Here is a 23,991-nt window from a genome sequence, read left to right on the forward strand (position 1 = left end):
CTTCTTCGAGTTCTTGAAGAGCTTCTTCCCCGTCTTCTTTTGCATCATCTAGCATCCCGAGAGCTCTCTCTTCGTTGATCTCATCCGCGATGAGTCCGTGAACTCGAGGAGAGGAAGCCGCCCAAGAAGCATCTGGACAAGGACGGCTTGACAAAAATCATGCGGTACGAATCCACATCCAGCCAGACCTTTTGAGAACATTCTCTCCAATCATAACACGGTTCTGCATCGGCTGCCAACATTTCTCTCGGGACTCTGGCTAAGTCAAACCATTTCAATATTCAAGTCAGTGTCGCCATTGTTCTGTTTACTCGAGTGCAAAGGGTGAAAGCTCCAGCTCTACCTTCTCCTTCAGTCTGAGCTTGTGAAAATTGAGTTCGAGAACTTGGGTTAGTAGACAGTGTTTAGTGTCAATTTCAAGCGCTTTGTGATGTACGTGGAACAGCCATAGAGGTCTGAGGAACAGCCCCAATGTGTCCCGGATAACAGTAACCATGGCTTGGAAATACCATGCTGGAACCATCTTCATCATTGTACTCTCGGTCATATTGACCCAATCTCAAGAAGCTCCCGTATGTATCTTGTTTAGCGAGAGAGACAGGATTATCCATTTTAGGGGAGGGTTCTGTGACGAGCTCTACGCGGTTAATTCCAGCAGTCTCTCAACTCTGCTAGTTTCCAACTTATGTGAACTGGTCACGTCTGACCTTTGGCCTTGGATATGATCTAATCAGTCCACATATGTGACTTTTTTGCTGTGTATATGTCCTTGATATTGTTTATGCAAAGCCTCATTTTTTCTAGTGAAGTTGGTCTCCTTTTTTTGAGAGAGAAGAATCTGACTCAATAGCTCGTTAATCATGATCTGTCACTTGGGGAGGTCAAACTTGTTGATATGTTGAGTGGTGCCAAGTAATTCGCAACTCTTGGGATCAAAATGAATGACTTCACTTTGCCCTATCGCCGGAGACAACCGTACTCTTTGTTATTGGGAATATTTCAAACCAGTTTTTGCCATTGATGATCATTCAATTTGTTTTGTCCTGCAGGATCCCAACGATTGGCCATGCAAAGGGTGTCAGAGTGCGAAACGATGCTATTGTAAAGATGTGAAAGGCATACCTGGCTTACCAGGTATACCTGGACTTCGAGGTCCAGATGGGGATGCCGGGAACATGGGGTTCGAAGGTCCTTTGGGACCCAAAGGCGAAAAAGGAGAGGTGGGCCGTTATGGTCTTACAGGATCCAAGGGAAACCGTGGTGACGAGGGTTACAAAGGAACCACCGGAGCCAAAGGAATTCGAGTAGGTTCCTCATTTTTGATGACCTCAATGAACTAGATGACAAATCGCATGAATTGATGCTGTTTCTTAGGGTGATGCCGGTCTCAATGGGCTAATTGGGATACCTGGCGTTGACGGATGCAATGGGACAGATGGTTGCAAAGGAGGTATGGGAACCATGGGTACTATGGGTTTTAGAGGTCCTGATGGCGTGTCTGGCTTCCCTGGCCTACCTGGTGATCCAGGAGATGGTGGGATTAACTCCCCTGGGATCAAAGGAGAGCGAGGAGATGATGGCAAGCCGGGGCCAACAGTGCGTTTGCATATCTTTCCATTTTCTGGATTTTTTCATCCAACGAGAAATGTGTATCCCATATAGGGGTTTCCTGGTCGACCGGCATCATCGCCAGGGGAACCAGGCCCATCTGGGGAACGTGGTTTTGAAGGCAGACCAGGTTTGAATGGGCCAAGGGGTCCACCAGGCGATAGTGGTGATGGCATAAGCCCCGAAGATGAATTCAAATATAAGGTGAGATTTGCTTGAGGACTGACAAACTCTAGAAGCAGCTTTTGAGCATAACTATCACTATGATGAATAAGAGGATTGAATTGTAAAAATCATGTTAAGCAAAAAGAACGGGGTCAGGACTTATAAAACCAACCATTATTGAGATTACCAGATTGGAAGCAAGCTAACTGTAAAGCACAATACAAACTGACACACCAATCTCATTTGCTTGTATCGGTTGATTGGCAAATCAAGGACAAAATTAGAATGGATTAAGTTAACTTAGGCCGCAAATTCAACAGATACTTCAAATCTTATCCAGCAATGTCAGGTGGGCCAATCAATCTTTCCTCAAGCCAATGTGGAGGCCACTACGGTATTTGGTGGCCCTTTCAAGAAACAAAAGAGCAATGAGAGCGTTACCATTTTGATAGAGACCAGAAAAAGTAGTACTGTGTCTCATTCTAACCTACTGTTTTAAAAAAAATATTTAGATATTCGATTACCTTTGATGAGTAGGTTTTAATTCCGTGCAAGGGAACGAGTTTCCCTGTAAGTTATGGTATGTCACAATTGATTGGACTTTGCAGTTAGATCTTGTTTTATTTTGGCACTTTGTGTAATAACTGGCCTCAGTTGATCTGATATCGTCCTTTTAAATAAACCGTTCAAAAATGTCAAATTTCTTTATTTACCCTGCCCTGGATTTTGGAGCTATTTCTGTGTGCTTTTGATGTGTGCCTTGCCAAAAAAGTTCACGAAGAAAAATATGAAAAATATGAGATGGATAAACACGGTTTTAGATATCGAAGAATATTTTTTTATTGGGCATTTTATCGAATTGTATAACACTTTTGCTTTCTTGATTGAAAAAAATCCGAGCTCAAATCAAAATGATGTGGCCGTTTTAACAACTCCAAAGGACAACTCGTTGAAACCCGTCTTTGACGCTAAAATTAAAAGTGCATATCTTTTCTTTCAATCTTATTACCATGCTTGAGATCAATCAAATTATTGACAGGGCGAAGAAGGCGATATTGGGCCAATTGGTGACCCTGGGCCTCCAGGCGATACCCCGTACGTCACAGATGAATCAGTGATTTCCCTAGGTCCAAAAGGATATCTCGGAGAAAAAGGAATCCCTGGCTCAGAAGGCAACTTTGGATTAAAAGGATGGAAAGGAGATCGTGTAAGATATTTTACCAAATCTGGTCAATTGAAATCGAAGTACAAATCCAAATTTCTTTGATCAAGGGTGTTGGTGGATATCCCGGAGTATCTGGAAGAAAAGGCGATCAAGGAGAAGAAGGAAGCCGCGGTAAACTTGGGAAGCCTGGTAAACCAGGTCCAGTTGGACAAAAGGGTTTTAAAGGCTCGCCAGGACAATTTGGAAGTGCTGGGGTGGAAGGCAGGAAAGGACAACTTGGCGAGAGTGGCTTTTCCGGGCGTCCAGGAAAACAAGGAGTCCCTGGACCTAAGGGAATTTTTGACCCAGATTTGGCAGAAGAAGGTCGACGTGGCCCCATGGGTTCACAAGGGCCCGATGGATTCCCTGGAGAAATTGGTTTGCCGGGTCGAGATGGTTTACCTGGTCCAAGAGGCTCAAAAGGTTCTGTGGGTCCACCTGGCCCTCAGGGGATTACGGGAAGAAACGGAATTCCGGGACTAACTCTCAAAGGAGAATCGGGTGTTGATGGAACCCCCGGTTACCCAGGCCCACCTGGAACGACTGGTGTTATTGGATATCAAGGTATTCCAGGAGACAAGGGCATTGAAGGAGAGACAGTTTATGGACAACCTGGCATCAATGGTCGTGATGGGGAGCCTGGAATCCCTGGAGAAGACGGCGAACGCGGAGATTTTGGAGATATTGGCGTCAAGGGCTACCCAGGACAAGGTCGTGGTATCGTGGGACCAACTGGAGAACCAGGAAGAAGAGGATATCCAGGTTCTCATGGAATACCTGGAATGGATGGTTTGGACGGACCAAAGGGGAAAATTGGCTCCCAAGGAGAAACATGTGGATTCTGTCCTAATGGTAAGAACGGAAATAAATGATCTAAGTCAATTGGCATTGTGACGCCCCATTGGTTTTTTATACAAAGGTGGCCCTGGACTCATTGGCGATCCCGGCATTGATGGAAGAGATGGGTATCCAGGATTACAAGGCTACCCTGGCTTTCCTGGACCAAGAGGTCCCAAAGGAAATGATGGGCGTATTGGTCTTGAAGGCTTCCCTGGGCTTCCTGGAAGAGCGGGTCCCCCAGGTCTTCAAGGTCGTCGGGGCGAGCAAGGACAAAATGGCATCGTTTATGGATTAAACAAAATCACCTTGGGAGAAAAGGGGGCCAAGGGATTGCCAGGATTTCCAGGTTTCCAAGGTCTAAAAGGAGAAAGGGGTTATCCTGGAATAACGGGTACTCCTGGCTTGGCTGGCCTCAAAGGCATGATTGGCTCTCCTGGTCCTTATGGTTCTCCTGGAACACCTGGAATGTCAGGCCGCCCTGGACCTCAAGGGAATGAAGGAGCTCCGATGTACATGTCGGAAGATATAATGAGGCAATACAGAGGTGATCCCGGTTTTGTGTAAGTTGTAGTTAATCAATGAAGTGATAAGACATGCAAGTAATGATTTATTTCTTCTTTCACTTTAGGGGTCAGAGAGGGCAAAAGGGTCAAAAAGGTTATATTGGTAATCAAGGCCCCAAGGGAGTTCCCTATCCAGAGGGATATGAACAGATTATTGGAGAGCCAGGAGTTCCAGGTCGTGATGGAGCTCCTGGGGATCGATTCCACCCGGGGGATAGAGGACCATTTGGTCCCATGGGAAGAGCTGGCCCACCTGGTGATGATGGGCAAGTAGGAACATCAAACCCTGGGTTGCCTGGGTTAAATGGCATTCCTGGGGAACAAGGATTAGTGGGCCCTAGAGGACCATCTGGACCATTGGGAAATCCAGGCTTCACACCAAGACCCGTAAGACCCCCGTCTTTTGATTGTAGTTCCATGGTTGCACATCTATTTCGTTTTATAGGGTATGCCTGGTGAAAAGGGCTCCCGCGGAGACCCAGGATTGAACATAATTCAGGGTAGAACTGGCTTGAAAGGTCTTGACGGAATGAAAGGAGATCCTGGAAGCTCTGGCCTGCCTGGATATTCTGGCAGACTTGGAGTAGATGGACTTCCAGGTTTTAAAGGAGCCAAGGGCGCCCCTGGAGTTACTGGACAGCCTGGACCAAGGGTAAATAAGATTTTCACGTTGCATAGTATCTGGGACCAATCAAGGTACTGGCTACTGGAGCAAGTGATAGCTTGAATACTTAAAATTTATATTTGCATATTTTTGAGTGTCAAAACTGGATACAAGTGTTCTAGGACGACCTAATCACTGAACAGAGACATTTGGGCTGGGTTTGGTTACGTTGATTTTGGTGAATTGGTCAGTTTATCCCAATTCGTAATTTTAAGTTAAAGTTTAATTCGTAACAATCATACGAATCATAATCTTTCATTATAATTATACCGGGTATTATATTCTTTGCAGCGGTTAGTAAAGCTCGTAAAACCGTGGACTAAAAAATTTGCCAAAAGTTTCTGGTATAGGATCTAATTCTTTACCTGATCATGTTGCACGATAGTAAATAAATAGGTCCTCAACAAGGACAACCAAGTCAAGAAGGAGGTAGACAAGGACCCAAATGACAAAAAGGGTAAAAATGTCCTAAAATGTGAAACCTACCATGAAAAAGGTCGAAAAAGCGCGAAAGGTCAAAGGAAAGAAATGGCTAAAAAGTGAAACAATCGGAAATGCAAAAAATATATACATAGACCAAAGAGTCATAAAATGTTTTTATCCAGTTTTAACGCTTTTTCGAGGTCTACTAATAACGAAGCATCTGCTAAATAGATATTGTTAACACTTGATGTCAGTGTATAGGTAAGAGTAATAATGATATTGTTTGGTTAGGTTTTGCACAGTGCCAGTTTACAATGCATTTTGTGGGATTTAATATACTAGCATGAGCTACTTTCATAGGCATTTGTTTAATAACAAATGTTCCCTTTGTTTCTTTAGAACAGAAAACAGCAACTAGAAGTCTTGGTATTTGAGCAAACACTTAATCAGAAACTATAGCCACCGTGAATGGATCGCATTTGATCATTTGGGCCATGGACGACGTAGTCATTGCAGTGGGTCGGAAATTTTGCGATTTTTACTCAGATTGATGAAATGATTCCTCCCTCTCTTATGTTTGGCTCTTTTGATGAGAGAACGGAAGTCATTTTTTTGAAAAAATATGAACATTTAAAACTCAGCCTAAAAGGTGCAAAATGGTTGTCCCAACTCATTTAATGTGCGCCTTCTTCGCCAATTTAGATGCTCATAACCTTCGACATAGGTGTTCGCTCAAGCTCAAAATTGGCTAATGTTTTTACAGTTCACTAAGGCTCAATTGGTACGAATGAAAATGCATTTAATTGACGGAGATAAAATTTTCTATTTTCACTGAGACTTGTGTCTGTCCGACGGCTCTGTCCTTGACTCGATGAAACAATTATTTTTTCACCACATTAGGTCGTTCAATGAGGCAATTCAAATTAGGTAATTGTCCAGGCCTATAATCTAACTTCTTGATAGTACAATATCGTTTTGAGTTTATTCATTTTTGAGGACTTCCTTACCAGCGGGAACGGAATCCCCCGCAGATCAAAGTGAAAAGGACTGATAAACTCGTACACCCCAGTACGATTAGAATGAAAGATTATAATTTGTCTATTTATTACCTTTCAATCTTTATATGCTATTTGGTCTACCAAGGAATTTGAGTTGGCAGACCCAGCTAGTCCTTGAATGTAGGGTTGATCTGGAATGCTATCTAAAAATTTGTCCAAGTCTGACTTGAAAGATGCAACCGGATCAACAAGGCCTACTTATTCCCTACGAATATTAGAGGGAAGTAAATTAAACAATAAAGAAGCCCGAGAAAGACAAGAGATGGACTTCATTGTTCGAACTAGCCTGGATTCTCGAGGACTTGAAGGTGCGCTCAATACGCACATTAAGCTTCTACGGTCACTAGAATTGACCCTGAATCCTGGGCTGGGACATAGCTCATGGATGCTTTTGAAGACGGACAGTATCAGATACCTTTCGTACCTTCTCTGAACACTTTACAGTCCCAACATTTTTAGTCTCTCCGAATATGACAGCTCTCTCAACCCTGTAATTAATGAATAGAATATCTGAACCACCACCGAATTAGAGTTGTCAGATTTGACTAACACTTGAATATAGGGTTGATCAGGAATTTTGGTCAAAAACTTGTACAAGTTTTACTTAAAGGATGTTACTTGATCAACACCTACATACTACTTACGAATATTTGAGGAAAGCAAAATGCTTTATAAAACATTACAAATCAGCAAATTGTAAAGCTTTAGACTCACAAAACATGTTATGTCAGTAATAGCCTTTTCTCAAACGTCAAGATTCATGATCTTGAAAACTGAACCTCGGAATAAAGTCACAAAATAGATAAATGAAGCAAAAAAAGAGCGTTAACTTAGCTATTTATAACTCACGGTGGTCAAAAAGTTCTGTCAAGTTTCCAAAGAAGTACCCATATACATTTTGACATTTTCTTTGCTCAGAAAAATCATGGAAAAAAACTTTGTTTATTACTATTCCAGGTTTTTTCGAGTTCTATCTATCAACTTTGACTACATTGCACACTAGACCAGTGGTTTACAAAATGACAAACGATATTTAAGGTTGAAGTTGTTACGTGATCTTTATATCCTCTTTTCGATAATTTGCAGAATAGGAAATATTGATATTTACATTATTTTGCATGAAACAGAACTAGAAAATTTTTGGGCCAACTTTGTCATAGAATGCAATTTTTAAACAGGGGGGTAAAATACAGATGAGCACACCAAAAGAGCGACAGACACAGGGCAAAACATAATTGAACATTTATGGCATACCCAAATGAATTAGAATGTCATAAAAAGTAATTGGCATACCCAATAAGAAAAGTGGCACTTTCAAATCACCATACAAATACGTTGTAATAGCACACTAAAAAAGTGATTCGCTGTTTTTTTGTCTTTTGGTGTTTCTAATTTTATGTAACCCATATATAACTGTAATTCCTAAGCATCTCATTAAGAAATGTCAATTCACCTTTTCGAAGCGATGAAAAATGTTTTGAACATGAAGGTCTATTCATAGTGCGGCCAATTTCTCAGTGTTGTTGGTGCTAACAAGTTCGACACCATCTATTTACAGGGAAGCATGGGCGAAGACGGTGATACCCAATCAGGGTATAGGGGAAACAGGGGGCCACCCGGATTACCTGGCTTCCCTGGCATATTTGGAATGCCTGGAATACCTGGCCAAGTGGGTTCTCTTGGTTTACCAGGTCTTTCCGGCCTCAGAGGTGATGTGGGAACACCTGGAAGACGGGGAGAAGTGGGAGACTCTGGAAGAGAGGGAACTCCTGGAAAAAATGGAGAAGAAGGAGGTCCTGGGATCAAAGGGTTGGAGGGTGATCGAGGGGAATTTGGTCCTCGAGGTCCACCCGGAGTTCCAGGCAAAGATGGTCCTATGGGATTCGATGGTGTCAAGGGAGATGAAGGCAACTCAGGTGGAATGGGGTCGGAAGGAAATGATGGCCAACCTGGTCTCCCGGTAAGGACTTGTAGGGTTACAAAACTTGACAGATTAATCAAAGAGCAAAGGTTCAAGATTGTCAATGGCATTTAAATTTTGCTGGACAAGTTCAGTGCGAATTTTCCACCCGTCAAGTCTTTCTGTAGTGTCAAATTCTGTTATGATATTTTCAACATTTCAATCACCGTTGAAAGATTTTCTTCAAGCTTTCACTAAAAGCCAATTGCCTTAACCAAGTGCCACGGCACCGTTGGACAGCTGCAGTAGAAGGGGGAAAATAAGCAACTTTCATCCCAATCAATAAAATTCATTTCCTTTGCCGTTGAACAAATAGCTATTCATTCACACGAGTTGGTTTCTCCTAAAACGGTCGTCAATTTGGAGCTCAATCAAACGTTTGTGTCAAATATCAATGCCAATCGGACACAAAATGACTGGCCTAGGACGAGATTGGTAAAATCTTACCAACGTTATTTTGCGCCAACGTTATACTGAGCATCGAGAGCTCATTGCTTTTGAAACGGGCGTATGGTTGAGTTCAAAATTGGGGAATGCTTGTTTATTCGATAAGACACCAACCAACTTGTATGAATGAAAATGCATTCCGTTCATCTTCCCCCTCCTTACTGTCTCTGTCCAATATGATATTTATGTGGCACTGCCCGGCACGCTACCTTAACTGAGAACATATACTATAATTACCAAAATAAAATTTGCAAACACATATTATACTATATTAATGAAAGGCAGAAAGTTTTTGCTTTAATGCTAGCTTTTGTTAAGAATTATTTTTTTCTAATTTCATGTCAGGGGCCGAATGGCAATGATGGCTCACCCGGACAAAGAGGCAGTCCTGGGGGAGACGGAGCAAAAGGAAATATTGGAGAGGCCGGTGATTTTGGTTTGCCGGGATTTCCTGGTCAGCGGGGTCGGCCAGGCATGTTTGGAGCTAAAGGAGAACGAGGAAAAGATGGTCAAGTTCTTTTTGGTAACGATGGCTCCTTAGGAGACAAAGGACAAACAGGATTGGTTGGCCCTAGGGGGATACCTGGAATTAAAGTGAGTGGAGTTAGCAACACATCTTTATCTCCCTGAAATTGCAATCATAAACTTTATCTTTCTTCTCAAAGGGAGATTTTGGTAATGTTGGTCGAGTTGGACTCAAGGGTATCAATGGTGAAAATGGATTGCCGGGTATAAGTGGTTTACCTGGAATTCCGGGTGTGCCTGGATTGAAAGGATCAGCAGGCGACAACGGCAGAATGGGAAGTGCTGGGTTAACTGGTCTTACCGGTGATTCCGGGCTTCCTGGCCAATTTGGTCTACCAGGTCTTCCGGGAAAGATTGGTCCCAATGGACCCAGAGGAGATTCTGGTATTGACGGCCAAGCAGGCTTACGTGGAGATCAAGGACCCCCAGGCTTTACAAGTGGTTCCGACAAAGGTGACAAAGGAGAAGCTGGCTTTCCAGGCCCCGATGGATTTCCTGGAATTAGGGGAGATGAGGGCTTCCCTGGACCTCAAGGCAAGAAAGGATTCCCAGGAGAGGAAGGCAATCGTGGAAATGAGGGCTTTCCTGGAAGGCCAGGTCTTGATGGACTCGTTGGAGATGATGGGCTGAAGGGCTACCCTGGTCGCCCTGGATCATTTGCTCAACGTGGCGAGCCTGGCGTCAATGGTCTAGATGGATTCCCAGGGAGCCCAGGCTTGCCTGGTTCTAAGGGAGCTCCAGGTCAATTTGGCGCTGCTGGCTCTTTTGGAAAAAAAGGGAGACAAGGTGACTCACTGCCTGGTCAGCCAGGTGAATCGGGGATGGTCGGCCGACCCGGATTCCCTGGCATGAATGGCTTGAAGGGTCAAAATGGGGAAAATGGACGCATGGGCTTTGAAGGAAATCGAGGTTCTCAAGGAGAACCAGGTTATCAAGGTTTCAGGTATGTTGTATCTTACATCGAGTAGAAATTGTGTGGTTTAGTGGGCTGATCCACTCAAGCATCTCTGAGAGGATCAGGAGTTTAGAAGCTAAAGGGAAAGGGAAAACGAAAAAAGAGAAGAAAAAGAAAAACGAGTTGCAATCAGTGTCCACAGAGTTGTCCAGCTATTTTGGAGCAAAAACGGCGTAACACGGACGGCAAACAAATTTGCCAAAATAGCGTTCCTTTTTATACTTGTATTAGGATACAAAAGCCTTGTACACTTTTCCACGTTTCGACATAATTCCCAAACTACTGTCACTAGCATCTTCTTTCCCAAGACACCAAATTGTCATATTAGAAAATCAAACAAAGTTTCAAAAGCAACCTGTGTGAAATGTTAATCTCTCATCCTTTCGATTCAGAATGATACAATTAGAAGTGAAATTGGAGTATGATTTGAATTGCACGGCGGCTTCACAATCAAGAGCAAGAAACTAGATACTTGCATCCATTGCCTAAGACAGTTTGCAATATCATTTCATGTTTTAAGGATCAATATGTATGGTTGCACGAGTGTTTCTTGACGCATGGACGAAGTTCAGAATCCAAAGGGCCATTGTAAGTGTTTTCAGCAAAGAAATGGAATTTCCAGAATCTTGCCCCAAAATGTCTGAACAACCCTATATAAACATATGTGACACAGAGAAAAGTTATGTCAGTGATAGAGAGGAAGCTCATTATAAATGATTAAGTTGCTTTCGAGTTTATGATTTCAAAAGGCAGGCTATCCCACATTCGAGGCATCCTGAGAGTGAAAATGAATTTGACTTCAAGCAAAGGTCTCATGGAACAGGCAATTCAGGATTCGTCGGATAGTTGAGGGGCTTGGTGGCAGTTCTCGAGCATGATTAAATGATCATTTAATTAAGAATCACCTGATCTTTGCTTTTAGCTTGCCTGGTCTACGAGGAGAGCCCGGGGCTCCAGGTTTTAATGGTGCTCCAGGTCCACAAGGGCTGAAAGGTCAGTCTGGACTTGCTGGCGTACCTGGTTTCCCTGGTCAACCGGGAGGGGACGGCTACCGAGGCAATGAAGGACAGCCTGGTCTCTACGGCTTAAAAGGTGCCCAGGGATACCCAGGAGATATGGGTATGGCAGGATTTGAAGGTCCCTCGGGCATAGACGGCATGAGTGGAGTAAGAGGACTTCCTGGTGAGAGGGGCAAACCTGGTCCAATTGGTATCCCTGGTCGAGAAGGATTCAAGGGAGAAATGGGAGCCTCGGGAATAGATGGCCGACCAGGCTTGCAAGGATTACCTGGTGCCAAAGGTGACCTAGGCTTCTCTGGGGCCATGGGTCAATTGGGCCCACAAGGCCCTCCCGGACGTCAAGGAGAGATTGGGCGTGATGCACCCCAAGGACCAGCTCCCAAACCAAGGGGTTTCTATTTTGTTACCCATGCTCAGGACACCACAGCACCCATTTGTCCTAGGGGAACTATACCTATGTGGGAAGGTTACTCATTGCTACACATCTTTGGAAATGCTCATGCGCAAGGCCAGGACTTAGGTAACCTTCATCAGAATAATCATGGGACTTTGATTTTAGATTGCAAGTCTTTTGATTGTCTTAGGTCAACCTGGATCTTGCATGAGGAAGTTCTCTACTATGCCTTATCTGTTTTGCAATTTGAACAGCGAATGTACATATGCGAGTAGAAATGACTACAGTTACTGGCTTAGTTCTCCTGAGCCAATGCCTATGATGATGACACCCATTCGCGGCCAGAATATTGAAAGATTCATTTCAAAGTAAGCGCTGGCAGTTTTGATTTCTTGTCAATGTCATTGAATCTGAAATGTATTTTGCTTCTTCCCAGATGTACTGTATGCGAAGCTCCAACTCGGGTAATTGCAATTCATAGTCAGTCGCTAAACGTTCCACAATGTCCCCAGAATTGGCAAGAGGTCTGGATAGGCTATAGTTTCCTCATGGTAAGCCCATTACCAATCCTTATTGCGTATACAAATGCAACGTCAACACATTTTCTTTCATAGCACACGGATGCAGGAGCTGAGGGAGCTGGTCAGAGTCTGATCTCTCCTGGGTCTTGCTTAAAGGATTTCCGATCAAGACCTTTTATTGAATGTCATGGACAAGGTCGATGTAATTATTACACCACCAGTTACTCTTACTGGTTGGCCACCATTGATCAAGACCAACAGTTTAAGAAGCCAGTTAGTGCCACCTTGAAGGCTGGTGACATTCGCTCAAGAATTAGTCGTTGTGCTGTTTGCATGCGGAAACCTCCAGACCGAATGGTTCCCTTGGATCAGGGACGAAATTAGCATGAAGCACACCAACACTCTCACGTATCATATGGTAATATCTCCAGTTGAAATTTCACTTTTGTCATAGCTTAGCTAATTTTAATGTGCTTTGCCTTACTGTCAAACAAAACGTATGAATGTCTGATTTTTGTTCACTGCCAATGTATGCTTGAAATGAATTCCTATCCAAACCATGAACCATCCGGGTCGCAGTTTCGTTTATTGTTCACAGGATATAGTTATCTTTGATTATATTGTAAATAATGAATGGTTGTTTTTTGGCCAAGGTCTCCATTGATCTGCTCAATTGCATGTAATGGGCAGGATTTGTTCCCGAAAACGTGCGTCAGATGCTGTAGTTTCTGGAAGGGATCCAGGTCACCTCTCGCGTTCTTCTGTTGTGTGAAAACCGACGCGCATCCGTCACCAAAAGGAGGTCATCATTATCTGCGTCATTTTTATCCTTTCTGTTTGATTTGAAGTTCTCAGTCTGCATTGTGGATTTGAACCCCGGCCCCACCAATGACCGTTTCCCAACAATCAAAGCCGTTGCTTTCCATCTCTTCCCGAACGATTTTCACTTGCTTGGGGGTGTGACTGGGCGTTATCAAAGCAAAAGCAAAGCCACCGCCCCCGGCTCCCGTTAACTTTGCATGAAGGTTTTGCTTGCCAGCGATGGCTTGAATTCGGTCTAGGGTTGGATGCGAAACGCCAAGAGCGGAGAGAAGGCCTTGATTCGTATCAATGAGAACCTTGAAGAAGATCAGAGCATGTCAGGTTTTCCCCGAAACGGTATTACACCTCTACATTGTAGCTATTCGTCTCTAGATCACAAAATGTGGTGCTGATTTGAGATAATGCGGTTACTGTGGTCGAGCCATGTAATGATTGATGATGTAGTTAGTTGAGATATGATCTAGGCCAGAGACTTCAACATCCCTCAATATGGCTTATCAAATTGGATAAGCCTAGTAAACCATCACCTCCAGCTTACTGAAGCAAGTCCTAAAAGCCTAATGAGTGTCTTGCTCAATTGCTCTGGAATTAATTACCTCGAGTTTTCGGAAGAGTTGTTCTTGCTCATCGTCATTGTTGGGATCCGAGTCTTCACTGCTCTCGTTACAAGATGAACCGGAAGTTTCAGATCCATAACCACTCTCCAAACCTCTCAGAGGAACCAGAACTTGCGATAGTTTTCTCAGTTGAGTCAAGGTGTCCAAGCAATGATGGCTGACTTTATCCATGGCCTCAAGGATACAGTTTGTAACCTTTGGGAACTCGTATACCTTGCTCCGAACTCGTTCCACCAACGCTTTTGTATTTCGCGATACTCTAGTGTTGATGAGAAGAATCCGGAGGTTATCCGGAGCCTTCAATGGCGTCTTTCCGCTCGACGATTGGTACGATAGAAGTCCACCAAATGTACACACTGAGTTGTCTATACCTGCAATCGGAGAGACGTAACAAAATGATTTTCCCGCCATGGACAATTGCTTTGGAATCTCATGGTGCACTTGATAATGGGACTTATGATGTAACAAAGACGCTACCAGGAGCAATTATTCTTCATGACAAGCATTTGATGACGCTGCAAGGTGTGATAATTGCCAATGTCTTTGCAAATTTTATAACCCGTCTGTTTTGTTGCTCTAAAATAGTTTTACAGCGTAATTAGTGAAGAAAAACGTATTGAAACTGATCAAGGGAAAGTTCCCATTTGAAGCTAAGTTCATACATAGATTAGATTAAACGCATTGTTGTCGCAAGTTCAACAGAAATTCCGGCTCAAAGGCATTCACTCCAACTCAATAATGACACAGACCGTGAACAAATCTCACAAAATGCCAAGCATCATGGCCATCACCCTGCATTACGTCGTACTCATCTCGAAGAGAAGATAAAGCATGATTCCGTTGTTCATCAATAACTCAGCTGTGTCGTTGTTTTTTCCACACACCATTACTTACCGGATGGGTTCCCATGAAGGATCTTCTCCGCCAAGAATGCCCATTGACAGATTTCTTCTTGCGCTGTGGAACTAAAATTCTCAACTAAAGATGTGTTGGGGGTGCTGACATTGGGTCTCAATGATATCCGGGCTTCCAACTTTTGTTTTTTGACCCCGTTGGTTTGGAGGGTCTTCAGGCCTGCATGGTTATTGTTCTCCTGATCCAGGAGGGAGTTGCGCGTTAAACTTCCCTTACGATGCGGGTAATTGAGACGGTGTAGGGCACCAGCAATGGCCACACTGTAAGCAGCTGAACTTCCCAATCCAGCACCAATAGGAATCTCTGACGTGACTGTGACTTCCATCGGATCAATTGGTTTGCGAGATTGGACCAGTAGGAGGAAGAGGAATGCAATGATACCCTGATCATCGGATCGGTGCGGGTAGAGGGAGGTCACAAAGGTTTTCAATTGGGCTACAAGGTGAGAATGGGCCAACCAGATCTCAGAGAAGGTGGTATGACGGAAACGTTGGGATTCCTGCGGCTTCAGGGCGGTCAGGGCGTCCACTGAGAACGTGTATGAGCTTTTCAGATCGGGGAAATGGAGCTTGAGATTGCCTGGTTGAGCGGGCAAAGGTCGGATTTGGACCTTAGTGCGGAGATTGATACACACGGCCAAAGCCAGCTTGCCATAGACTACCGAATGCTCCCCATGTAGTATTACCTTCCCTGGGGACGACACCACAATCTCTTTGGCCGCCATGGTGATGTGTCTGAAATGAAGAATGATAGGGATGCTTGAGATTTGGAACAGTTGACAAACGTGAAAGTCTGTGGAGACAGTCCACCACTCACTCCAATTCAGACTCCAATTGATCAATCATAAGGCATTCCATGTTATGCTATGTGTCAATTCTTAAGGTCTGCAACCACTGCAAATCGAAAAATTCCGAGATCTCTTCACTTTGGTGACAGATCACAGACTGAAAGACTGAATCGAACATCCCATGTTCACTACCACTCTCATCAACACTTAAGCTCAAAGAACCATATCATCATCGTCGTCACTGTAACCAACGTTGGAGGCATTAGTAGTGTAGAAAGGTGAGTGCATTTGTTTTTTTCGGCTGCGATTTCTTTAAAGGTAGGTCAACTGTGACTGGTAATATAGAGAAAGCGAGTACGACACAGGGTTAGATTCATATTTTGAACAGTGCTTGCTTCCTATCAAAAGTCCTGACATCGAACTTTTCCTCATCATGATTAGCTCTATAGAAGTTTTTTTGTGGGGGAGGTCGTAAATATGACCGATGACTATCGTCTGACCTTTTTCGTGGCAATAGTCAAAATCTTATGAGGTTTCCTTTGAAGAAGAGCTTTGAGCTTAAAATTATGAGCTATTCAAGCAACTCCAAACATTTTGAAGAAGGAAGTCAAGTTGTGAGCAAACAGATGGATGGTACATATTGAGCCGGAAGGACCAAAGTTCCAAAATTTATGCAAGGTTGGCCATAACAATCTTTTACGAAATTAGAAAATTCCTGCGAAATATCACAAAAGTGACCCAAACATAAATGTGGTTGTGCTATCATGCATTTGTAGTTGCGGACGTTTTGTTGTTTTCCATAGTTCAATAAGGTCAACTCCGGTTGATTATTGTTTTTGGGAATTCACTTTCGAAGAGGCTGAAGTAATTCCTTCCAGTTTCGGCCTAAGGGGTTGGTACTTGATACTGCCAATCTTTCAGTCGAGCATCAGAGATTCTCGCTAGAGTGGATTGGGAGAGTAACTGTTTCAAAGTTGCGGCCCAACCTCCACAACAGAGCACAGGCTGCTTGAGGATGTTATCTTTAAATCTGTCCTATCTATACAGGATTTTCAGCTTCCTATTTGCTAACCGGGTGTATAAGTTAGTTCACACTTTGCTCAGTCAATACTGTGAACACTTGTTGCCACAATCTATGGCAGTGTTGTCCCAAACCTCTTCATGTTTTGTGTCATAAATTCAGGGGACCTCAAGTAGTATTTATACACTCCAAAGAGCATCAACCTCAGACAGATCAAAGGGAACTAATCCAAACGAGTTCATGGAGCACGACACGTGCGTGAGAAGTTAGAGTTATGAACATTTTGTACTCTGCTAGTGAATGGAAACTTTGGGGAATTTCCACAATCAGCCAATGGCTACCAAAAAAAAAGAATCGCTTGATTGTTACTGTGCTTCATACTGTATAGGAGAGTACAATCAGGAACCATGTAACGCTTTTAAACGCAATAAAGACATTGTACAACATTGACAGTAAAGGATTTATGTTCTGGAATTCTTCGGTACATTAAAGCCGAAGTCCTGAACAAAATGGTGACTTAAATGAAGAACATTGAAAAACGTTTCATAGGCTTATCTGAATTTATCATTTCAGAATTTCCCGATATTTCAATAACACTGAAGTTAAGTTTTTCCTGCTTGTTTAGGCATTTCAACCCGCTTAACAATTTTGCTAAACTGACAACCACTTTGAAAAAGAGCCACTTCGGGAAGCTGGTCATCAATTGGATCTAGGCTCAATCTTATCCAAAATATGTCCTTGACTCAGGATTTTAAGTGGTGTTAACTTGTCTTTTTAAAGTACCACAAGAAATCTAATGGCTACCACTAATTCAAGGCCTCGAAGGGTCAATTTGGAGGGTTTGCCAGTTTGTTTTCAGGTTGACCCGATTGGTTAGTTCCTTAAGGTTTCATGAAGGTTAAAGACCCGAGGTAAGACGTTCTGTAATTTTCAAAATACCGGACCAGATGAAGAAAGACCAAATTTCGGGTTGATGCCACCTTTTTTAATCAGTGACACTGTCATTTATCTGTACCACATTTAGGAGAAATTTCATTTCAAAAGAAGTGCACTGGGATGAGGATGCCGTCGGTCGAACGACTTTATTCTAGAGTGAAATCAGTCGCCGTTTTGGTTTGCTCCAAGAAATTTCTCTCAGCAGGAGACCACTTATCAGTGATGGTCTTTTGCGTAGGTGGTTTGAAACTTTTACACGTTTTAGGTCATCCTCCCAAAATGGGTTTGCCCTCACCACCATCTTTTCTCAAGGACCTCTGAAGGCCTGACCCATATCGGATTTGACTGCTGCCACCACACCATCTCCCACGATTTCACTTTACCTCAATCCATTGTACCATACAATCAACTTCTGTCCGTTTTTTTCTCTCCCGCCTTACTTATTCTCTCCTATTCGTTTGGAGATGTCCTTGGATTATAAGATTCATCGTTTGTATTCTGTAGGCCCTCGGACGAACCAAACTCGTTTGACCAACGAAAATGTTTCTGTTCCGGGAGGACTTTTTTCCCTCATGGTGGCCTCTCAGACGGAAAACTTTACGATTTTGCCTTTTTTTGCTCATTCTCTCATCTCCAAATACGCGTTGGTACGAAAAATGTGAATGAATACGGCCAAGATGCTGAAGGTAATGATAGGTTTGAATCGCTCGTTCTCAAATGCCAAAAATTCTGTTGGACCACCGACATATGTGTTGGCAAACGTATAGGTCACATTAGCCCTAAGTCATTAAAATATCCTCGAATCCGGCGGTACTTGAAGCAATGACCATCCATCACTCCAAAGCCTGACAGAGTAAATATAATCACAATGACGAAGGTGCTTGTGGTGGTAAAGCGGTCCATGGACAAACATTTGGATTTGCCGCCAATGCTAAGTACATCGGGAATTGCGTTTTAGGTGTCGGTAAATACATACGCCAATTTGTACGATATTCGTTGCTTCAATCACGCTCACTCATACTGACTAGGCCACAAATTAGGCTGACTCTCGGGATAACTTTTTATGCCTTGCTATAGGCATCGATGATCTAGCTTCTTCGTATTTGTGAGCTCCCCATGTTCCATTGCAATGATTCTAGCCCAGAGTTTAGGGGTTGCGATGGAACGAGCTGTTTTGATCTTTAGACATGTAAGAGCTCAGCAAATGCTCGCAGGTTTCGTCCTCCCTCAATGATTTACGTCTTGACATTGCTAATCACGTGACTGACTTCCAAATCTCCAAGTAATGCTTGCCACCGTCTCGTCGGCTTTGCTCTTGTCTGTGCCAGGTAACGAGAGAAAGAGAGAGATGTGAGTCATCATTCAATTATGGGTGCTATTTCAAGGGTCTTCACATCTCCCGAGTCTCTCGGTTGGACCCCCAGAGCCATGCAATAAATTGCTCATGCAAGCCCGAAATTTGAGCAGATTTTTTTTTGCTCCGAAACCCCTTCTGGATCCAAACACGGCAAACTTCGGGAACAGGTCTAAGAAATTAGGTCAGAGACTGCCCACAACTTGACCATCGAGACCCAGTAAGTCAAGCTGAGAAGAGGGTGGGTTCCACAACGATCCTGGTTTGATAAAACCCCTATAAAGGGAGTATTTACTCATGGTTATTGGCAGAATGACCGAATAGTCTGTCAACTCCAGGCCATCATTCCCGGTTCCTGCTTCTCCCGGGAACCAGCACCACTCATGCCAACCGACGAATTCTACATGGTTGGAAGTAGTGCTTAGATATGCAGTATATTGACTGAGCCAATGTTTTACTTCATTCCCAAGCCTGCTCAAAGCCACAGGTTGCCAAAGCCAGGACTGAGCCATCCAACCACTCCAAGTTGGCCTGAGCAATCGCATTGCGAGCGAATGAATGCCTGGGTGACGAAGGATCCCTCTCTCTCTTTCCCCCCCTCTTTCCCTTCCTCCTCCTCCTCCTCATTCGGGAGGCTGGTGGCGACCGAAGGGCCCCACTGAGCGACGGATTTGAATGACGGGAGTACTGCAACGTTCACCGGACTTGGAGAAGTACAATCGCAGCCATGAGGTTGGATGAAGTAAGTACCGCCGATTGGAGGAGCCATGGAGATTTTCCTGCTAATACACATGCCGGCTCTTGTTCCTGCTAAATCGATATGATTTGCTCGAAAGTCACTGACTTGCTTTATAAAGTTGAGAGAATCACTTTTGAAGACCTCAAAATGGCACTTGGTCATATCCAAGAGGAAGGGGGTTATGGGAATGAGCCCTTGGTTTTCATGGGGGGAGAAATAATGTTTCTGCAGAGTGTCTGGGCCAATCTGAACTTGGAGGGGAACACCCACAAGTCTTGTTGTTTTTTAGAACTGGATGATGAATGAGGAAAAGAGGTAGGAAAAGGGCTTGTTTGTCAGCAAACTGGTGGTCGGTTAGGGGCTCTCCCGCCATATGTCCATATGTCGCAACTAAAAACAGTCCCCCAAGAATCAACGACAGACGTGATGTTTTCCAAAATCCCCACCAGTGATTCCATTTCAACACAGCAGAGCCAAGCCATTCTAACATCTGTTTCCAGAGATCGCAGTATCGTAGTGGAAGTGGTAGTAGTGGTAGCTATGGTAGCAGAGCTAGAGGTAGCCATGGTGGTTGTGGTGGTACTTCCAAGTACTATAACGTCTTCTGGTAGTGCTACTCCTACCAACCACCTCGACTTCTACCACCGCTACTATAGCTGCTACTACTAGTGCTACTACTACTACTACTACTACTACTACTACTACGACTACTACTACTACTACGACTACTACTACTACTACTACTACTACTACCTCTTCAGTACCTCCTATGGTTGTCGTGGTGGTCTCAACAAGTCCTTGGTTTGCCATCAAGGAAGCATGTTCAAGGAATAGTAGCTGAGTAGGAGGAGGATGGCAGTAGTATGGTCACAAGGAAGGCATGATGATGGTTCTGACTTAACGCACCCTGATGCAATGCCACCGAAGCGGGATCAGCAGCTGAATACACACATAGCTCAGAATTAAGCAAAGCCCTCTATGTACAAGAGTGTAACTAGGAGAAAGGGGGTCAGCTGAATATGGTCGCTTGAAGAATTGACCAAAAGCCCCCAACGATTTCAATAGAATCAAAGTAATCCTCCAGAGAAGCCAAGCCAAGTCCAATTGGTTGGAGCTCAAGCCTTGATGATTCTGCAAACCCTCTTCGCTTAGGATAGGAGAGCTCAGGCACTTTCCAAAACAACTCCCCTGATTGCCCTAGATGTACAAACTGCTGAGGTGTCACAGGGTTTTCCAATAGCCTATCGACCACTTGTTAAACAGTGAGTACAGCAGCACCTATTTCGTTCACAATGCGCTTTAACTTCCACCGCCTGTCGTCGACTCAACCTCGGCGATATATTCAGTCCTGCTGACAAGTGATAAAGCCAATGAGGAAATTTTGCCGATTATGTGCTAATTGACCAAAGACATATGTCAGCTTGCACAAATGGCCTCACAGACCTTCTCCTTTTCGTTGTTATTGGCTGTCTGGTTCTAGCAGTAGCACAACATACTTTGAAGGATGCAACTGCAGTCTCGAATTTGATGATCATTGCTGATATTCAGCCGAGATAAGTTTGTTTCCAAGGCGAATGGAGACACTGATTCGACGGCTTTTCATTCATGCACGCCCTCTCTTATCTATCTTGATCAGTCGTCGTTCTTTGGCATAAACTTGAAACAGATACCAGCTATGGAAGATGTTGCCAGAAGGATCACTATCGAGTTTTGACATGTACTACTGCTTCTGCCTAGCTATCAGGATATCCACATTTCAAGGCTCTTACTTGGTACTATGAAAGTCTGTTTGCTATTTGTTTCCACCGAGCTATCCTTGGACACGACACAACTCGGAGTTGGAGACACTGCACCGCCAAAGGCACCAAAGTTTGGTCAATTCCGCACAAATCACATGGCTACGGTGCTCGCACTTAGTGGAACATGATTCATTATTGATCAATGATCACACATAGGCACACACAATTACTCGCAGATCAACGAGACTTCACGCAAGGATGGCGGGAGATCTTATTTGTACCAGGAGTCTCACGCGACTGACTGTCTCAAAGGCGAATACACACGTTGACGCACGCTGTACTACAAGTAGGTTTGTGGAGTCAAAGCCAAGAACCACACCAGTGCGCTCTATCTATCTATCTATCTATCTATCCATCCATTCACCAGCTCCAATGCTCCAATGCTCTAAGAAAGAGGGAAACACACTCACTCTCAGACATTTACAGCACATGGAAAGAGCGAGACAGAGAGAGAGAGAGGAAGGAAGGAATACAGTGAAAAATAGCGGATTGCACAGGAGGGGCAGTGGGCCAAGTGGAGCCACAAATAAGGTGCTCACGGCAAGATATGGAAACGACCAGGGCCGGTCCAGCTTTTTCCCATCCCAATCATGAGGAACTCTTTCGTGAAAAAAAAGTGCGATAATAAATGCGGCTTGGACATCATTGGGAGCGTGTCCAGCAGAAGATCATCCTGGTCCAAAGTTGGGTCCACTTTCCCGAGTGACTCTTTCGATTTTCAAGCGGTATCTATTGTTCAGTTCGGCTCTCTGAGCTCTTGAACGTACTCAAACCTTGTCCAATCTTTGATAAGCTCTTGATTTGTGTTTAAATCAACCTTAAAGCGTGGATTTCCTTGAAAAAAATGAAAACATTCAATTGTCCATTGACTCTGGCTCTTTTCAAAGAAGGTATCTTTGGACAAAACCTTCAATCTTCATCATAACCTCCAAAACTAGCGGCCATTTAGAAGTCATAGGGCTTTTATAACATTAGAAAGATTATCCCGAATTCTTTCTTGTTTTTACTCACCAAATTGTCGATTGATTAAAACAAAAAGCTTTGACCACTTTTTGTCCACTTAAGAAAAGTTTGTTGAACTTGATTTGTTCTCGTTGCAACTGTCACTTGCACACAAACACCAACAAGCCAAGTCTTATCAAAAATTCACTTTATGGTCTGGTCGAAGAGCAAAAATTGTTTTTTAAACATCGCCAAAATCTGGTTTCCCTTGTGGCATTGAGAAATTTCAAATTTTCATGTGTAAGTTTGAACTCTCACTTCTGACCTCCAGAATCAGTTATCAAAGACATGCGATTTTTCTAGAACACCTCATCGATATCACACTCGCCAGATCAAGTACATATTGACACAAATGACACAATCATTTGATTGAGTTTACCCATGAAGATTTAATTACGCATAAATGAAGCTCTTGAACGGACTCTAAATAAAACATAGCACAATCCTACAACACATCGTTAGCCTTAGACTCTAATTGTTTATTGAGTGACTCATGAAACATCGCAAAGTTGAAAAAAGTACATTTCAGAGGTGAAAGAGCCATGGAGACAACCATGGTCATATTTTCTTTCAAGACTGTCTTTTAAACGAGTGGCTTGTGGTTGATGAAAACTATGGTCAATGTATAATAAATTCCTTCTACAAAGTGAAAATGATTACAAGTTACCTTCTTCGCCCTAAAATACCTATTTGACAAAACGCTTTGAAAATATATTTTTTCAACCAAACTAAGAATACATCCCTGAATTTAACGCACTTCAAGGAACAAACATCACAAAAATCACTGACTTTTAAGTTCAACTGCTCCTCCACTTTCATTTTCAAATCGATTCCATGACATCTGGTCAGTTTAGAATGGCTAATGGTAATTCCTTTTCCAGCCTGCGCCATAAGATGCAAGCTAGTAAAAGATGTGTATTGTACAATAGATGATACATAAAATGACCAAAGATGTGGTTAATGCCATGTGGGCATGAAATGAGAGTACATAGTCGAATTGTCGATGCTACCCGAACCATCCAGTTAACCATTTCATTTTATGGATGATGACTTGTTCGGTCTTAGATCACCTGGCAATCACCTCTGGAGATTTGGGGTATCCACTTTAAATTGCCCATTTTAGAGCGCACAAGGACCTCCTCCTCCTCCACCTCCACCTCTTTCTTCTTTCCCTTGATTAACATTCTCCGCCCAAGTTCTTTGAAGGCACAGAAATGTGACAAAAAATGGCCTTGCCGTTTTGTGGGTGGGGAATTTCCACATCCGCATATACTTCTTCATTCTCCAATGGGAATGCACAGCCAGACACCAGAGTGCAAAGTGTTAACCTCTCACTCACAACTACGTGTTACGGGGAAAAAAATCCCCAAACTTGGCGATGTTGATCCGGCCCCATTCGGTTCAACGAGGATGTAAATGTCTTTGGGAGAGCATAAATATGTAGCATTTGGGGATCTTAGATCGGAAATGCGATGACAACAGAGGAAAAAAATTATGCTGAAGGCCTTGTTGGAAAAAAGTTTGACGACAACTCGATTAACAAGCTGGCCTAGCCAAGTGCACTGACATAATTGCCTTTACTCTTTTAGTGGAAAAAACACGATACATTTTTGACTTTATATCAATGAACAAAAGGGAAAGAACAAAGATAAC

General features: G+C 43.4%; 2 protein-coding genes across 5 annotated transcripts; one reads left to right on the forward strand and one right to left on the reverse strand.

The window, feature by feature from the left end:
* Positions 1-90: 90 nt before the first annotated feature.
* LOC131878691 (collagen alpha-1(IV) chain-like) lies at positions 91-12,910 on the forward strand. 2 transcript variants are annotated; one of them, XM_059224761.1, is made up of 16 exons: positions 91-572; positions 1,050-1,304; positions 1,375-1,596; positions 1,663-1,812; positions 2,813-2,980; positions 3,046-3,829; positions 3,897-4,377; positions 4,446-4,767; positions 4,826-5,032; positions 8,084-8,485; positions 9,278-9,526; positions 9,598-10,400; positions 11,335-11,951; positions 12,016-12,193; positions 12,262-12,376; positions 12,440-12,910. In XM_059224761.1, exons 1-16 carry the CDS (start codon positions 495-497, stop codon positions 12,728-12,730), a joined length of 5,322 nt encoding a protein of 1,773 aa, XP_059080744.1. In that variant the 5' UTR covers positions 91-494; the 3' UTR covers positions 12,731-12,910. The 2 variants fall into 2 exon arrangements, with proteins under 2 accessions (XP_059080744.1, XP_059080743.1); XM_059224760.1 differs by lacking the exon at positions 91-572 and having other exon boundaries at positions 629-1,304.
* A 3-nt stretch (positions 12,911-12,913) lies between these two features.
* LOC131878692 (mevalonate kinase-like) lies at positions 12,914-22,525 on the reverse strand. Of its 3 annotated transcripts, none has more exons than XM_059224765.1 (4): positions 22,348-22,525; positions 14,680-15,434; positions 13,765-14,156; positions 12,914-13,464 (listed from the first exon to the last, which is right to left on the reverse strand). In XM_059224765.1, exons 2-4 carry the CDS (start codon positions 15,422-15,424, stop codon positions 13,198-13,200), a joined length of 1,404 nt encoding a protein of 467 aa, XP_059080748.1. In that variant the 5' UTR covers positions 15,425-15,434; positions 22,348-22,525; the 3' UTR covers positions 12,914-13,197. The 3 variants fall into 3 exon arrangements, with proteins under 3 accessions (XP_059080748.1, XP_059080747.1, XP_059080746.1); XM_059224764.1 differs by lacking the exon at positions 22,348-22,525 and adding an exon at positions 21,307-21,602; XM_059224763.1 differs by lacking the exon at positions 22,348-22,525 and adding an exon at positions 15,517-16,208.
* Positions 22,526-23,991: the final 1,466 nt, after the last annotated feature.

Source organism: Tigriopus californicus, chromosome 4 (genome assembly GCF_007210705.1).
Source record: "Tigriopus californicus strain San Diego chromosome 4, Tcal_SD_v2.1, whole genome shotgun sequence".
Classification (NCBI taxonomy): domain Eukaryota; kingdom Metazoa; phylum Arthropoda; class Copepoda; order Harpacticoida; family Harpacticidae; genus Tigriopus; species Tigriopus californicus.

Bases quoted from the DNA above. Each gene is read 5' to 3' on its own strand.
- LOC131878691 (XM_059224760.1), top strand. From the start codon at position 942: ATGACTTCACTTTGCCCTATCGCCGGAGACAACCGTACTCTTTGTTAT. The intron at 1,813-2,812 runs GTGAGATTTGCT...AATTATTGACAG, and splicing joins AAGATGAATTCAAATATAAG to GGCGAAGAAGGCGATATTGG. The intron at 2,981-3,045 runs GTAAGATATTTT...TCTTTGATCAAG, and splicing joins AAGGATGGAAAGGAGATCGT to GGTGTTGGTGGATATCCCGG.
- LOC131878692 (XM_059224763.1), bottom strand. From the start codon at position 15,557: ATGGAATGCCTTATGATTGATCAATTGGAGTCTGAATTGGA. The intron at 14,157-14,679 runs GTAAGTAATGGT...CTCCGATTGCAG, and splicing joins CCTTCATGGGAACCCATCCG to GTATAGACAACTCAGTGTGT. The intron at 13,465-13,764 runs GTAATTAATTCC...ATCTTCTTCAAG, and splicing joins AACTCTTCCGAAAACTCGAG to GTTCTCATTGATACGAATCA.